Source organism: Zonotrichia albicollis, chromosome 1, assembly GCF_047830755.1.
Source record: "Zonotrichia albicollis isolate bZonAlb1 chromosome 1, bZonAlb1.hap1, whole genome shotgun sequence".
Classification (NCBI taxonomy): domain Eukaryota; kingdom Metazoa; phylum Chordata; class Aves; order Passeriformes; family Passerellidae; genus Zonotrichia; species Zonotrichia albicollis.
In genome coordinates this window covers 63,393,925-63,411,445 of record NC_133819.1, presented here as the reverse complement: position 1 = coordinate 63,411,445, position 17,521 = coordinate 63,393,925, and the positions used below count along the sequence as shown (strand labels likewise).

At 39.4% G+C, this 17,521-nt stretch overlaps 1 protein-coding gene across 2 annotated transcripts in view; it reads left to right on the top strand.

Moving 5' to 3' along the window:
* The window catches only part of CDKAL1 (CDKAL1 threonylcarbamoyladenosine tRNA methylthiotransferase), a 381,082-nt gene that overhangs the window by 109,244 nt on the left and 254,317 nt on the right, over positions 1 to 17,521 (top strand). For both annotated transcript variants that reach the window (XM_005481774.4, XM_005481775.3), the window contains exon 6: positions 12,231 to 12,327. In XM_005481774.4, coding sequence (XP_005481831.2) covers positions 12,231 to 12,327 — 97 coding nt within the window. The remainder of the gene's footprint in view (positions 1 to 12,230; positions 12,328 to 17,521) is intronic.

Sequence of the window (17,521 nt, the reverse complement as noted above, 5' to 3'; positions counted from 1 at the left end):
TTTAAGCAATTCATAGTTCTTAGAGGTATTTAAAGGTTGATATCACTGTTTATATGTTACAGAAAAACCTGAATGTTACAACTTTGGGGTGAATTTACTATGTATCTCAAGTCCAGGGAAGGAGCTTGAATGAGGAGGGCCTTTTTCATTAGGGTTTTAATACAAACACAGATCCATTGCACAAGGAGAGTCTGGGAGCCCCAGAAACATGGAGCTGGAGTCTGCCTCCATTTCCTGTACTCACCTGTGGGTGATCATGCTTCAGGAACAAGACTGAGAAAAAGGTTAGAGATGGTTACAGAAGCTTTATCTGTAAAGCACCAAGCTAATTTTACCTTGCAAAGTAACCTTTAAAAATGATTAATTACTCTTCTGATTGATAATTATCAATTATTATCTCTAAAGAGGTCAATAACATATCACACTGAGGCCTTTGTTCTGACCTTCCTGGGATGGGTGACAAAGCTGTGAAATCCTGGTGAAGTGTTACATGTGGTTTACTGTGCCCAGAGAGTTACTGCTGCTGGTTGTATACTGCATAGGTAGTGCTGTGCAGTGTTGGAACCTGCTTATTCTTCAAAATTAGGTTATTCCATCTATGTGCAGGTGAAGGAGCACTGTAAATATGGTGGTATGAATCTGATAGAATTAAATTTTATGGAAAATTTGGAGGGGAAAAAAGGAAATAGAGCTTCAGAAGTGAAGTAGCTGTTGTCACATGCAAATATTTATGCTCACTCACACACAGAGAATGACACTGATCATGCTGAGTTGGAAGGGACCCATAAGGATCATCAAATCCAACTCCCAGCCCTGCACAGCACCATCCCCAAAAATCACACCATGTGCCCAAGAATATTGTCCAAATGCTCCTTGAGCTCTGTCTGGCATGGTGCTGTATTCAATCCACATTGGATTGCTCTCTATTAGAAATTAAAAGTTTTGTTGCTAGAATCCTTTAAATTTTTCTGACTTTTCAGATGTGCATGTGACCTAAAACTTATACGAACCCCTACATTTATTATTATCCCTATAAAGTGCCTGGCAGTGTATTAAACTTGTAGAAGATCATCTATTGTGAAAACTACTAGAATGATATCTTAGTTATTTTAGGAAACATTCTTAGGCAAGCTAATATGCTTAGAGAAATTACCCCTTCAGCTCTGACAGAAGTTACAATTTTCAGCTCTCTAAATAATACATTTTGAACTAGATTTAGGTGTCTGAACTGGTATTTTCTCAGAGCTACTTCTAGGACTTGTCTTTTTCTCTTCTTCTTCTCAGCAACCACCCAGGAAATGTTTTTCCAACCACAGACATCAAAAACCCTAAATCAGAATGGAGGGAAGCGTGCTGCATAAATTGTAAGCAAGGAGCAGATGTAGCTCCTCTGATCAGTCCCACCTCACAGTGGGAGAGCACTAAAGCCGTCTTATGCTGCTTTGATGCACTTTTGGGCTTCCACCTTACTAACAGCATCTTCCCCCCTTCCCCTGCTTAAGCATCAGTGACAACAGCTGAGTGGAGAATTTTTTCCAGCTCTACAAGCAGAAGTGAAGTGCAGTTGTCATTCAAGTCACTCTTGATACTGTAGTTAAAAATGCCTGAATAGAAAAGACACAATCTTTTTTTTTTCAGAAGCAAGATTACACTTTTGAATCTATATATGTAACTATAGACTGAAAGCTTCAGTCTCTGAAGGAATTGTAATTTCTCGTCCATTTGTATTGTAGTGTGTGGTGCAAAGCCCTCCTAAGGCATAAAGTTATAGCAGTGTAGGAGTCTGTTGCTTTCAGGGATTGAGACGAATTTGTGTGAGCATAGAAACCACTAAGATGTTCTAGCAATACAAAAACCATGCAAATACATTTTATGTCAAAATGCAGTCCATGGAGAATTGTTTGCATCTTTACCATTCTTTCAGGTGTGATGTAAAACAATGAGAAATTAAAGGTATCAATGAAGAGTTCGTTGACATCTCTTGATAATTTACTGAGATAAGGTTGGTGGCTAAGTAGCCTGTTGCAAAGAATGTGGATGTATGGTGATGGGGATGTATGGAGAAGACCCAGAAACACGAACCAGCTCTCATGAGTCATTCTCAGTTGTAAATAAGTAAAACATGAACAGATATTGAGAGGAGGCATTTATTGCTCTTTACTTGGTGGGAATTCCTGTGGATTGCTGTGCCTTGAGTGCAGCAGAGGCAGTTGAGGGATATAAGAAGACTGGAGCCAAGTCCATTGGAGACCTGCTGAAGTGGTCAGGCATGTAGAGGCTAGTGGATAATTTCTGTTGCTGTTCAGGTCCTGTGATCAGTGCTAATCTATTTCGAGTAGGAAGAGCTTGCTGGGCTTTACTGGAAGAATTTAAAGCAAACAAAAAACCTAAAAGTTAATAAAAATGTGGTACACTGAAATTTGGACAGAATGAAGGTTCCTGTGTTGAGGAGTGACATATCTTTTTTTTTTTTTCTCCTTAATTTTCTGTGGGGGCCTGAATATATGTTGTATTGTAAGATCAGTGTGTGTCTAAGTTACTCCAAACGAGCTGCAGCTGCAGGGTCCTTAGTTGGGCAACAGCTGTGGCTCGTGAGGGTAACTGAGATAAATAGGGGTGGGTCGAGAGCCCAGGAGGAGCCCCTGAGAAGAGCCCCAGCAGAGAGGCAAGAACAACGCTGCAGCCAAACAGAGAGAGAAGGTATGGAATCGCCCGGACAGCCGAGAGCTGTGACAGCCTGAGAGCTGGGACTTTACGTGTATGGCAGCCAGAGAGCTGGGACTATAGAAGAGGCAGCCTGAGAGCTGGGACTGTATAGGGATATGCATATATTCTATCTATGTATCTAGGACAGCTGAGAGCTGGGACTGTATGTATATTGTAATCGTATTATTGTTAAAAGAAAAGGGGGGAAATGTGGGGGCCTGAAGGAAGAACATTGCTGCAGCGAAGATTACAACAACTGGTGGCCCCGTGTGAGGAAGAACACGCAGCCAAACATCAAAGGAAGGTATGGAATCCCCCGGACAGCCGAGAGCTGTGGCAGCCTGAGAGCTGGGACTATGGAATATCAGCCTGAGAGCTGGGACTATGGAATATCAGCCTGTGAGCTGGGACTATAGAAGATAAGACAGCTGAGAGCTGTGGCAGCCTGAGAGCTGGAACCGTATGTGTATTGTTATTGTGTAATTGTTAAAAGAAAAGGGGGGAAATGTGGGGGCCTGAATATATGTTGTATTGTAAGATCAGTGTGTGTCTAAGTTACTCCAAACGAGCTGCAGCTGCAGGGTCCTTAGTTGGGCAACAGCTGTGGCTCGTGAGGGTAACTGAGATAAATAGGGGTGGGTCGAGAGCCCAGGAGGAGCCCCTGAGAAGATAGAAGAAGAGCCACGGCAGAGAGGCAAGAACAACGCTGCAGCCAAACAGAGAGAGAGAGAAGGTATGGAATCGCCCGGACAGCCGAGAGCTGTGACAGCCTGAGAGCTGGGACTTTACGTGTATGGCAGCCAGAGAGCAAAGATTACAACAATTTTCTACTCTTTTCTTTGTTGCTTTTTCATCTGTTTTAACACACTATGTTATAGTCTTTTTCTATTTCATAATTCCTCACAAAAACTAGCCACAGTGGGGCTGCTTGTATAGCAGTTCCATAAGGAAAAAAGAACATGCAGCTTACTGTTCTGAAAAATTACTTCATTGAATTTTATTTCCTTTTCTTTGTTGGACAACTTCTGACAGTCTTCTGTGCACATAAGATGAAAACTATATTTAGTGGCTCTCAAGAAGTTATTTTTGTTTCTTTCATGTAGTAGCTGTAGCCACCTGATTTTGAGCAAAAAAAAAAGCCTGGATGTTCAGAATTTTGGCTGCCTTTCAGGTCTGTGGTTTTCTTCCTCAGCTGCCCTGGAGGAGTCTGAGAAAAAATGAGTTGGCTGTTAGTTCTTTTGTTATGTTCAGTCTTTTTATCAGAATGTTCCATGTTAGACATGCCATGGAATTGTGCAGGGGTTTTGTTCTGATGACTTGGTAAAACACTGTTGGTGTCATGTACTGCCCTGTGTGTTTAGTCCATGTAAATTCTGCTTTATTTTCTGGATTTTCACCATTCTTATACTATGGAAAAAGATTCCTGGTATATTATACTTAGCAAAAAAACTGGAGAAATACTAATAACCTGTTCTAGAACAAATCCTTTTAAAATTTTGTAGGTCGCTTGTTAGTGAAAAGCATGCTATACCTCTGGGGGGCAGGGGAGAATGGATTATTTAATTTTCATTCAACACTAATTTAATTTTTTAGTCATTGTATCAGCAGGGTTTTCTATTACAACCATTGGCCATGCATACATATAACTTGAAGCCTACCTGTACTTTGAACCTGAGAGGCAGTGTAGTATTTCACACATTAATTACAAACGTTATTCTGTGCCCTAAACTGCCCTCCTTTTTTTAAAAAAGAGACGAATAGAACTAAGAGGGGGGTAAGATTGGGAAGGTGAAGTAGAATAAATTGTCAGTTAACTAAATATAAAGGAAAGATATGCGATAAATACTGTGATAGAATATTCTCATTCCTGCAGGAATATATGTTGAAAGAATAGAGGAATAGCATAAGAGACGTGTGGTTGATATAAAAGTTCACTGTTATGATTTTGACTTCCATTTTTTAATCTGTCAGAAGTTTAGTGTCACTTTGCAAGTGAATTTATATGAGATTTCCTTTCACTGTTTTTAAGACAAGGGTACCTTTTGACAGTCCATCTAGATATGCAAAAATAAATTCAGAACAGGAATAAATTTTCCAGTTTGAAGGGGGAGCATGATGTCTTGCTATTTTGATGTAGTAGAAAGAAGTGAATATGGTTGCTCTTAAAGAAGGAGAGTAGTATCAGAAGGCAAAGAGAAAAGACAAAATTGCTGCTAGAGCTTTGGAGCTATTTCTGCTTCTGAGAACTCTTACCATTGTCACTCCTTAGATTCTTCTGAAGAAAGGCTTGCATGAAACTGGAGATTTAGAAAGACAGTGAAGTATTTTTACATCTCTACTACAACTTATCATCTCTGTGCTAAAGGACATAAAGATTCAAGGATGTTCAGAAACTGCAGATATTTTTAAAGGGCAATTCCAGTTTCTGCCACCTGCATCAGCTCCCTGGTGGTTTGGCCTCTAGCAGCCTCTGCTTTTCAAGAGTGAGTGGGCAGAACTTCAGTGTATCTGGTACTCGGTGCCCCAGAGAAGTTGAGGATCCTCTTGCTGTCAGCAGAGGGATAAAGAAGAGCACTGAAGGGAGGGAGGAGGAAAAGGAGCTGAGGAGCACAGCAGTGTCTCCTACCAACAATGTGCTTGAAACAATACTCATAAAGCCCAGATTTGTAGAGCAGCAAAGGCAAATACTTGATTGTTTTATCTGAGGAATGGTGGGAGCCTAAACACTTGCAAAATACTGCAGAAAGAAATTTTCTCTCAACATTCTAGTGAGCACCTTCTGCAAAGCATGGATGTCACCTGTGTTAGGCAGTGAGGGTTTGTCAGTGCTCAACAAGTCCTGGCAGACTGTGCTGTTCACTTGACAAGAGCTGGGGGAGGTTTGAACCAGTGAGTGGGTGTCTTGGCACCCCCTGAGCAGATTGCCAGGTCCCAGTCTGCTCAACAGTCTTGGGACGACAAATTCTATTTCTAGTATTTTCTGTTACATGACAAGGTCCCTCAGTCTTCTCAGTAAATAGAAAAAGGGAAAAAAACCCAAACCAACAACTTTGAAATTACAAGGAAAAAAAATTAAAATTTAAAATATATATACTTTTTAGCCAACAAGTAAAAATCTGTCTACCAGCAGCCAAGATGAAAATTTTTAAGGAGCAGATTGTCATTAATTACACTTTCCTTTTAAGAACAGTTGTAAGGCTGGTAACTTCTAATTATGGGTTTTTCAGATTTGCTTTAAAACTACGGTATATTGATTTTTAAAAATCTGTTTTCTTAATCATATGTAGGGACAGGAACTGGCATGTAACCATTTTTGCCTAGCCTGACCAAAAGACATCCTGGAAGTTTCTCACTCATGTTGATAATTCAACTTTGCTTGGGGCTACAAAAATTACTAGCCAGGGCTGAGGTGAGATTGGGAATTTGTTCCTTCATCCCATCCTCTTCCTGAAAACATTCTGGTCTGATTTTTCAGTTTGATAAAGTCTTTGAACTATTAATTTAAAAGCCTTTGCAGGAAAAAAATACCACCATTACCACTAACATGCTCTGTTTGTGTGAGTAATGACTGCCCAGGAATAGCTGTTGCATCTTTAATTGCTGCCTATAAAATTGCATTTACAGAAAATTTGAGTGAAATTCAGGCACCAATTTGACTGTGTCTAGAGTTTCAATTCAGATTTCCTCTTGCACACAAAGCTGCAGTCACTTCACTTGCATGCCAGGTAGTTGGGTGAAAATAAGTTTCCATTGAATTCAGAAACTTGGGGAATAATTTGGTATATGTAGCATGTGAGTCTGGGGGTTATTCTCAGAGCTGACATTTCACCTCCTATAAAAAATTCTCTTAGGGAAGGATATTTTTATGCTTTTATTTATTAATTTTTGCTTGGAGCATGTCTTTACAGCCTCAGTTTGGTGTTTGGCAGAACAAGCATTTTTATCTTTTGGAAGCATTTTCAGAGAAGACATGCTTGCCTTTGTCAGAAGGGCATGTAACTTATTATTGCTGGAAAATTTGCATGTTACCTGATGGTATTTGCCACAGGAAATGCTATTTGACAAGTTTAGTGGGTGCAGCTTGGCAGTGAGACGGCAAATTTGCTAGAGACTGGTCCTCCAAGAGCAGTTCAGTAAACTCCAATAATCAGCATAGGCATCCTCAAGTGAACTTTGCATCTTCACAGATAAACTACAGTAATTTTTGGGGGCTGTGGAAGTGCACAAGGAAGCTGACATGCCTAAGCACTCTTGAGTGGTTCTGCTCTGATTAATAATGTTGACAAGCTTTCATCACGTTTTCCACAATCCTTTGTCTATGAGGCTGTCCGTAACTTTGAAAGCAGAGCATTTATGAGTTTCTAACATCCTTTTTGCTTCTTACTCACCCACTCTGCTCAGCATATTGTGACCTCAGAGGTTTCATAAGACTTGTTAAGCTCATCAGAGATAAAACAAGGAGTTCCCATATCCTCTTTTTCTGTTTCCTTCCCAATACCTTTTGTTTTCCCTCAGTTTTGGTGGTTCTGCTGCCTCCCTTCTCCCATGAGCTAACTTAATGAAACAAAATGGTTAAACCCCCAGTCTTGGCTCAGTAAATTTCTCCCATTTCCCAGTGAGTGAAATGGGGCTGTGGAAGGGCCCACTGAGCTGCAGAGCTTGGAGCAGAGGAGGAGTGATACCAGATGGCCAGAAGTGAGAAAGAGGGGGCGTTGAAGTTGGAGAAAGGTAAGAGCAACAACAGCAGACAGAGAGGATGGGAAGTGAGCTTTTGGGTACTAATGAGGCATCAGAAGACTGTAAAGCCACAGTTTATCTTACCATTTGTAATTTTTCAAACAGAAGATTGCTGTGTGATTTTATGGATTTTCAGGAGTGCATTCCAAATGCTGTGGAATCTTTTAATTCCATGGATGTTGAGCTCTCTTTAAGACTTGTGGCTTTCTGCTGATTAATTCAGCAGATGAGAGAGTTGAAAGATCTTTCACATATTTGCATCTTCAGCCAAATAGCCTTTCTTTTTCCCCAGAGATATCACAACACCATTGCTACAGCCTGGGAAGTAGTATCTCCTGAATTTTGCTTTTTATAACCATTGGCAGCTTGATCTCATCATATACCCAGCTAATACTGTACTTAGCTAGAGCTGCTGTAGCAGAACTTTTTCATGTATACTGACATTTCTTTGGGCACTTCTAGACACAAAGCTCCCCTTGGTTTATGGCTTCACACCTTTCTAAAACACCTGACAAGGACTGTTGTGGATTTTGTGTAATAGGAGGTTACAAGGAGAATGGTATGAACAGACTACAGTGATGCATTGAACAATTCAGTTCAAGTATACACATCTTACAGGGAAGTTGCCAGGTTTGTGCAGGTACAACAATGAGGAGGGGTGTGCTGCATTTGGTGGGAATAGCTCATGGATGGTCAGTTGTCATCTGTCTAGTAGGATTCAGGTTGAAATAATTACTTTTTCATTTCAGATAACAAAGTTACTTCCAGTTGTCCTTCAGCATTAGAAACAGTTCTTATTTTATGAACACTTCCCAAGTGCTATCCGTACAAAGATGAAGAAGCTCACTGTAAAGCACTTTCCCCCTTAATTTCTTGCTTTTGTTTAAAAGTTCCGCTCTTGGTTCTTCTCTTACTTGTATTTGACTGTTACTTAGTCCTGCTGCAGGCAACCTTCTGCTCATTGTTTATACACTTCTTCATTATTTAATTCCACCAACAATGGGTTTTGGAAGAAAAAATGCTGCGTTTGCAGGCAAAATACTTGGTTTCACATCTCTGGTACTAGAGCAGCACTTTACAAATTACATGTTTCATGCTGACGAGTCTGTAGTTTATCAGCTTTCCTCCCTGCAGACCAGAGTGCTTTTTATTTCAGAGGCCTGTTAAGCCTTCCTGTGCAGCTGGGATCCCTTGGCGGGGTGTAGTGGTGGCTCCCTGAAAGCTGTGAGTTACTTAGGAGTTCACAGCTTAACAAAACTCCAGTGGGCAGCTCTGCCTATGGAGAGGGAAACGAGCAGGCAAGCAGTGGAGGTCTGGCTCCTCTTGTCCCTAGCATAGAGCAAGTTAGCAATAACTTTCTCTATCGCAGATGGTCTTGTGTTGAACTTGGCCGATCTTCTCTGCTTTCACTTTTTTATTGCCTTCCTTAGATTTGAACCTCAGGGAAATGTCCCTAGCTTTTTTCTTTTGGTGGTTCCACCCGAGTATCTGTGTGAGTCATGAGAAAGTGGAGCAGCTTCCTGCCCTGGCTGCCATGGTATCCAGCAGTGTTGCTGTACACACAGTGCTGATGTAGCAAATGCTGATGGGGAGCTTTTTTGGAGGGTGGGAGGTGTTTCTTTGTCTTTGTTGTATTACTGACTAAATTTTCTTGAAGTTTAAAAAAGAAAAATTAGGGGAACCATGCCACAAACTACATAGAATTGTGAGAAAAATATTCCAGTTTAGGAAGGTTCTTAACATAAATACAAGTGCTCATGAGCAAGGCAGAAATTCTCCAGTTATATTCTTAAATTTGCTTTTTCAAGGCAGAATACATGGAACATATGTAATTATCTCTGCAATGGAGTGTAATTCTTGTGATCCTGTATGAGTCCTCTGCTGCTCCTGTTGTTTCCCACTTGTGTTTTGTTTCCCACCTATTACTTAGGAAGTACCTTTCTTAAAAAAAATAATAATTGCTCTAATTAAATTTCTATTCAAATGTATATCATGCAAGTAGCTTTTAGAAATGAATACTTCTAGATGTTTCATGAGTCAAATTGAAAGTTCAAGGTAAAGTTCATGTAACTTAAAAATAAAAAGGGTTCTAAAAGAGAAGATGTATTTATTCATGCCACCTACTAGATTCCATGAGGTATTATTCTCCTTACTATTCACGTTGTTGAAGACTAAAGGCTCTTCTAATGCAGTTCTCGTGCTAACTAGATTTCTTAAGGATAATTTTTGCAGGCTTTTGTTAATATGAGTAGGGCTCATTAAACAATATTAAAAGGAGGTGACAATATAGCACTGGAATGCATATTTTGAGAAGTGGTTGTTGAAATTGAGGCAAAAAAAAATCATAATTACAATGGCTTTTCATTTGTGATGGGTTTTATGTATTGTGTGGTACATTATGAAGGTAATGAAAATTTGCTATGATTGAAAATTTAGTTCTGGCATTTCCACTAAATTGCATTAAAAAAAAAAAAGAATCTCAGTGTACAAAATTCTTTGCTCTGCAGAGACCTGTACAACTTTTAAAAAGTTAAGTGAAGGCAATGCTTATTATGGAGAATATTAATTTTAACTTTTTCCCCCCAGCTCTAGTTATAGTCCCAGAAGATACAGCAAAATGTTAAAGCTGTGAAATAACATTAAAATGCCATTTAATGTGTCAAGGGAAACTTTGTTTATTTTTTTTTTTCTCAGATGAAAAGACATGAATAAAAGCTTTTTCTTCTGTGGTGCTCACAGGTTTTCAAGTAGATGGAGCGGGCTGTTGCTTGCAGCAGATTATACCAGATGCCAAGTTGTCTAGGGATGTGTGCTTTGTTTGCTGGAGACAGGGCTTATTGTCTTGCCTCCAGGCATTAGGTTGAGTCTGTTAGACTATATAAGTAGTGATTTTTATCCTTTGAGTTAGTGGAGTGTCACATGGTGCTATGTGACATTTTTAGGTAAAGCATGAAGTATGATTTTTGTTTTCTTATTTTTTCTTGGCTATGTAGTAGGTAACCTCCATTGAAGTTTTGCAAAACCATTAAATGTTTACCACTGAAAGAAAAGAGGGATTACAGGTTTTGGAGACATGTTTCTATGTTCTGTGCTGAAGAAATATATTAAATTAGCTTCTTATCATAGTTCTGTACCCACAGAAATATTATCAAGGAAGAGATGAAAAGATGTGCATTTATATTATACACTCAGTGTGCAAGTAGTGGACCAACAAGGTTCTGTATGATGAATGTCTGAATATTTCCTGAAAGTCCCACTAAAACAAAATCAAATATCTTATAGATATTTGCTGCATTTATATTGGATATGAGGTAACAGTCATAATCTATTTACTTGTTATTTCTCACTTGTGTTTGTTTCTTTCCATTAAAGTAACTTATTTTAGAGCAGCAGCCAACACAAGGTATTTAGCAAAATGGCCTGTGATCTCCTTTATTATTGCAATCTTTGTGTTATTTTCAGCTTTCATTTGAGCTCTAAATTGTAAACAGATTTGCCAATATAATAAGTATGGAGTGAAATTCTGAGCAGGGAAACTCTCTGTGGTACCACTCTGGGTTGGTTTGGGTTTTTTTTTGTTAAAATTGCCTTTGCTGGAGATGGACAGATAGTCCACCATTTAGTCTTCATGTGCTTGTTGAACATCACTTTAGTGCATTCATCTTGCAGGCAGCTCAAGCAAGCTGTAGAGTATGAAATTGTCTACATACCTGTGTATTGTGGATATTTTTTCTGAAAATTGTATTGATGTGTCTAAGCCTGTTTCAACATAACAGTAAACACTTCATGAATTCATACATTGCTGGAGGAAGGATCCAGGTTCCAGTTTGACCGAAGCCATGATGCAACATGCAACCATGAAAGATTGTTCTTGGAGCAAGCCATAATATGTTAGACCTAGCAAATCTCCTCATATTATTCAGCACTTCCCTTCTTTTGTGTTTTGCACTTTGATAATGCAGTTGCTGTGTTGGTTAATGTGGTAATGGATGATGTTCAAAGTTGAATGAACATTGGCAGGTTTTGCATCTCACTGTTTTGTGTGTGGCTGCTAGTTCTGTGCAGAACTTCCATCAGATTTGAGACTCAGTCCTGCCTTGATACTCACTGCTGAATTCACAGTGAGTAAAAATGTTACTAATGAGATGAACAGTGTTAACCATTTCATCTTAGTGTTTTCATTTCCTGCCTGATTCTGAGGTAGTGTAAATGTTAAGGAATAAAATAAGGTATCCAGACAAAGTGCTCAATATGCTTCAATACTGAAACATTTTAAAGTAACTCCGTATTTCAAAGTAAATAAATGTTTAAGTAGACATCAGAAGACTGATGTAACTGGTCAGTTCTGACTGGTGGTACATCACTGTGTCTGTTCTCAGCTGGGGGCTCCTGCCTGCATCCTGTGCTCTGTCCCTGGCATTCTGTGTAACTTCTTGAGTCAATGTTAATTACTCTGTCCCATCTTTCTTGGCCAGTTTATCTTCTACCATTTTGGCAAATAAAGTGAACTTGATTAGAGCTTTCAAGGTTGTGTTTTTGTCCAACATATGCAATGGTCATGGTCTCTGTAGATACTCTCCAAACTGAACTAGGTGTGCTGTAGCTTCACATGGGGTTCGTTTGGTGTGTTGGTTTGTTTGGTTTCTGAGGCTCAGACATGCTCAAGTTGCTTCTGATTTGGTGAGGTCTTCATTGGGATTGTTTTCTGTTTTCACAGGCATAATGTGAGTATTGAAGTTGAAAATGATAATTTAAAAAATATTGACCCACTGTTTGTCTTTCTTTAGGAAAGCCCAAGAAGGGAAGAAGAAAGTTGTGCTAGCAGGCTGTGTACCACAAGCTCAACCTCGCCAGGAGTACCTGAAAGGCTTAAGTATTATAGGGGTATGTATCTTCAGAAATCAAAGGTTTTCATAAATGTTTTCAATAGGTCAGTGTCAATATCTAGACTCTATTGCCTTTCTCTGGGAAAAATCAGCAGAGAAGCTTCCTGCCATGTGCCCCTCCTGTTCATCTTTTTGCATTTTACAACATTTAAACCTTCCTTCAGTCGAAGGTGATTGGATTTGGCTGTGGCAAAAGAGGAGAGAAAGAAAAGCATGCTGTTGTTGGAGCTGACTTCCAGTGCCCTTTGAAGCATGGAAATTTCCAGGCTTGATCCAGGATGAAGATATCAGTTACCATATTCTTAAGAATATCACAGTTTATTTGCTCCAAGACAAACCTTAAGACCTTTGTTAAAATCAGTGGAAGAAGCGTAGGGGACTAGAGCATGTGAATTACACAGATACAGATGAGGATTTCATGGTTGTTTCTTTACTTCACACTATTAAGCAGAATGGAAAATAGAAATTATTAGTTTGTTTAAATTTGAGGCAGTCTGAAGAGTTAAATCCACTCGTGACTGACTTGTTAAACAGTTACCAAGCTTTACCTCGAAAATGAAACCACAGAGCTTTGACTTAAGTAATAAAGTGTTTTCAGTGTTCTGTGGGATGTGGTACTACTGTATCATTGAATCACCTTTGGAAAAGAAAAAAGTAAAATGGGTGAATGGATTTCCTCTTTGCTCAGAGGCCACAAAGTTATTGATCCATGATTGGTTGTTATAGCTAGTATAATAATACCTACACATATGTAGACAGAGGGGACAAAAATGAGCCAAGTCACTATCCTTTGACCAAGACTGTAATTCAACGCTTCAGTTTTGATGAATTTTAACCAATTAAAATCGGGAAGTTAGATTTTGTTTTTAAACATTTTTTCCCTCTTTTTAGAAATCCTCTTTTAGGTAGCATGTAATTTCTGAAAATTAACCTCTTCTCATCATCTTCATTTGAGTACCTAGAACCAGTGTTTCATGAAAAGTATTAGTAGTTTAGTATTTTTTTACAGAAAGATTTCTGTTAGGAGATTAATTAGGTGTTAATGCAGTGTTCCCAAGTGCTTTGAAACTAGACCTGAAAATATTGAAATTTAGTCTTTGCAGTAAGGACACTGTCCTCTGGCTGTCATTGCTGTGGTAAAATTTACTGTGCTTTGAATAAGAGATCCCTAAGCTCAGAAAGGTCTCAACCTTGAGGCAAAACTATTAACAAAAACAAAGCTAAGAGCATATTATTGTCTATGTTTTCAGTTTGTACATTTGAGATTTTCGTCCCATTTTATAAAGAATGTGTGTGAAAGGGTGACTGTATTTAAAGGACAAGACTTGTTATCTTACTATTGCAAAATATTTTTGAAAGGCAGTTTTTGCAGAATTGAGAAATAGAAAATGTTCTGTTGGCACTAGGATATTGATTCTACTTTAAAATTTTGAGCATTAAGGGTACAGTTTTGAAAATCTTTCTTTTATACCAGATTGGTCTTCAACTTAGCTGAGAGACATCATTGATTTATTGTTGCTTATATAAGTTCTGCTATTTTCTCCCCCTGCACTTTTTTTTTTCTCTTTTTCAATATTTATTTTAAAGACCATGTTGTCTGAGAATGTGTTTATTTACCAGCAATTAGAACTCCCTCAGGGTGGCTTTGTAAAGGCAGTGTGTCAGAGGCTCTTCTGCTTCTCTTGTTAGGATGGAGGAGGAAGTTGTGTTGTAACTATCAGAGAAATTCTAGTAAACCAGAGCTTGTTTTGATCTGTATTTGAAAAAAACAGGACTGAACTTCCACTGTTCTTTTTTTTTATTGCCTGATTATTCCTTGGGCAGAAGGAAAGGAAGGGCAACTTCATATCCTTCTTACCATTTGTGATGTTACTGTGCTTCTGTGTTTCTTTAAAATAATTGCTGCTTTATAAACATAATATGGGTTGAGGCCTTGCCATAGGCTGTGTGTAAGGCAAACCACAATGAGACGTGACAAAGTGAAGGAGCTCTTTTGTGCAATGGGAGAATTCTAGGCAGTAATAAACCTGCCAAGGGTATAAAGTACCTGAAGCACATAATACTGCATTACAGAGGTTCACAGGCAGTTCCCCTGTGGTGGTTTCCAGAGCTTACTCCTTTGTGGTTGTGGTGTACTCACTTCAAACTCAAGTGCTTGTGCAGTGCACAAAGAGACATCAGCTCTCCTTTGTAGTTATCACTCACTTTTCATTTTTAGTTGCTAGGAAGTAACTAAAAAAAAGTTAGACCTAAAGTACACATCCTAAGTACACCTAAGTTACACATCCTAAAGTAGGATGTGTAACTGTGCAGATTGTTTTGAGGGGATCATAGGGGAAGGGAAGGGAGAGACAAGGGGGAATGTAAGATTTAGCTGACAGGTTGTGTTTTGGGACCCCTGAATGGATGCAGTTAATGGTAGTGTTTCCTCACTTCCTGAGCTCCATATAAGAACATGCAAAACCCTGGTTCCCAGTGATAGTTGAGCCGTTGGAATGGGATATTTTATTTCATTGACATTTTCTGGAGTTTTAAGGTGCTTGATCTCCAAATGATGCTATGTGTTGGAACCCCTGGTCAGGCTGCTGGGAGTTTATAGGTCTTAAGGGGCTTCACAAGGCCCGTGTATCCATGCTTTGAAATCATCATACTTGCTGTGCAGACTGAAAGCGTGGGGCCTAATCCACATATGTATTCCATTAAAAGCATGCAATAACTCCACAGGTGAGTGAATCCTGGATGAGAACTCCAATTCTCCCTCCTTCTCTATCTTTCCCAGTGTAACATCTAGCATCAAAGACCTATCACCTCCTGCCATACACCCATCACCCAAGGGAAGTCTCTCGCTCCTATTATTTCATCTGCCCAAACCCACACAAGCAATCCAGTGTTGCTGCTCTGGAAGGCTGTAACCCCCCTTTGCTGCTGCTCTCTGAGTCAGAAGGTGCAGGTCCTGTGCATGGTAGGGCACTGCAGGCTCTTTGGCCAAGATGAGCCTGAAGCCGCTGCTTCCAGGAGAAATACATAGCCATGAAAGTCCTCTGCCAAGGCTCCTTGCATTCTCCTGACCTCCAACTAACCCTTTCCCCTGGCTATTCTACTGTAGAAGGCAAGCCTTAAGTAATTTTCTTTTCATATCCAGTTTGAAACTCTGGAATGTGATTAGTGGGAGTGCTGAACACTCCCAGCAGCAGTGCATAACACTAGGAGCACTGCTATAAAGTGATGATGCAGCATAAAAAATGCTAAGTGCATTACAAAAAGCAAGCACTTTATTTCTCAAGCTGTACATCTGTAATTGGTATACATTTTTAAGTTTAATGTACCTTATTCCTTCATTTGTAAAATGCTCTGGTGAACAAAGCTTTAGCAGTGCCATTGTGAAAGGAAATCACTGGAACTATACCAAGATGCTGAGTGTCCGTACATCCCCACTGCTTTGGCCTCATAAACCAGGAAGAGGCATTGTATGGTATTTCTGTGGTTCAGTTCATAGAAGTTTTGATGATGTTTGCAAAACAGAGATAGTGATACTTGCCTACCTTGCAGTGTTTATAAGGCCAGACTGCATTCAAGATTGGGAGCCTGTCTGCTGCCCTTAAAACAGAGCCTTGCATGAAATGCAAATATCCAATATGTACTTCATGAAAGCCAAATTTGATGGAATTTTACTCTGAATTATTTAACTTAGCAGAACTTATTGGAAAACATGCTGAAAACCTGGGAACAGGTGGACACTCTTATTCTGTAATTTATGGCTAAGAATGGCTTCATACAAATCTCAGCTGGTTTGCTTTGGCTTTTGAATTCCCAGGTTTATATTCCTATAGGACACTTGAACTGGGAAAGCCAGAAAAGAGTGTCAGTTAAGCACCTGCTTTTAAACTGAAAATTGGATGTGCAAATAGAAAATGTTCATTTCTACAGTAGCTATGTACTATCCTATCAATCAAAGGGTGTAGCAATTAATTTAGATAAGAATTATCCTTCAGCCGTGTCAGTGTTTAGCAATGAAAATCAGTTGTTTATGTGCATCTCTGGGGTAGTCCCCTTCCCTTTAAAGTTTGTGTAGATCCTCCTCTCAGGATACATTCCTAACCCAGAGTAATGCCCATTACCATGGTCAGTATTGTCAGCAAAGGTTTTAAACACAGATGTTATCCCTCTGAAGCCAGGGTGGCTATAGTCACATGCCTTTTGAAGTTATGTATTAAGCACGAGATTTATCTTGCCTGAGTGCTGTAATTTGAGAGTCTGTTTTGCTCAGCTCTCTTTATGGTCAATGAAGATAATTATCTCTAAAATAATTTAGATTTTTAGAAGACCTGAGGTGCCTTTTGAAGCCACGTATTTCCCTTTTACTGGCTTTAGAGAGGGGATAGGCTGAGTAGACTTTTAATATCCAGTGTTTGGCAGAGATCCCTAAACAAGGTGAGATGAAACAGAGTTGGTGAACTGGAGTTAAAATCTTTAGGATTATAAATAGCATGTTGTAATTACCTAAGACAGACTATTTTATCTATGTAGTGACCATTTTGTTTCTTAACTATATCAATGAAAATCAAAGGCTCATGCATAGGCTTTTTTCAAGATGAGAAAAAAAGATTTTTTTACTTTAGGTAGCTCTGTATAGATGTTATGCTCACTCCTAGGGTGTTCACATTGGAACTTGGGAAAAATTTCTTCATGTAAAGGGTGATCATGCATTGGACCAGACTACTCAGGGAAATGGTTGAGTCACAATCCTTGGAGGTATTTAAAAGTCGTGTAGATGTGGTGCTTAGGGATATGGTTTAGTGTGGGCTTGACAGTGCTGGGTTATTATGAATACACATGATTGCTGAGCTGCACTTAGGCCTAGTTCTGATCCCACCAGGAAGGGTCAAAGATTTTTCCTGGCTTTTGTTTCAACTCGGCCTTCATGCTTTGATAAAACTCTCTTTATCCTTGCTTTTTCACCAGACAGTTCCCTGCTTTGGCTACTTCTCCTGCCTTGCCTGTGCTCTCAGCCCATATCAATCTCAGCCCAGATTTCTGCACCAGCCCTGATTTGTGCTGGTTGAGCATTTTGTTTCTTGTTTTTCTTTTTTGCATAGTTCTCCTCAGCTGTCAGCTCTGTTCTGTCTGTAGCTCTCGTTCTGTTCACCTCCCAGTGGATAACCATTTGAAGTGGACATTAAGTTGGAAATGTA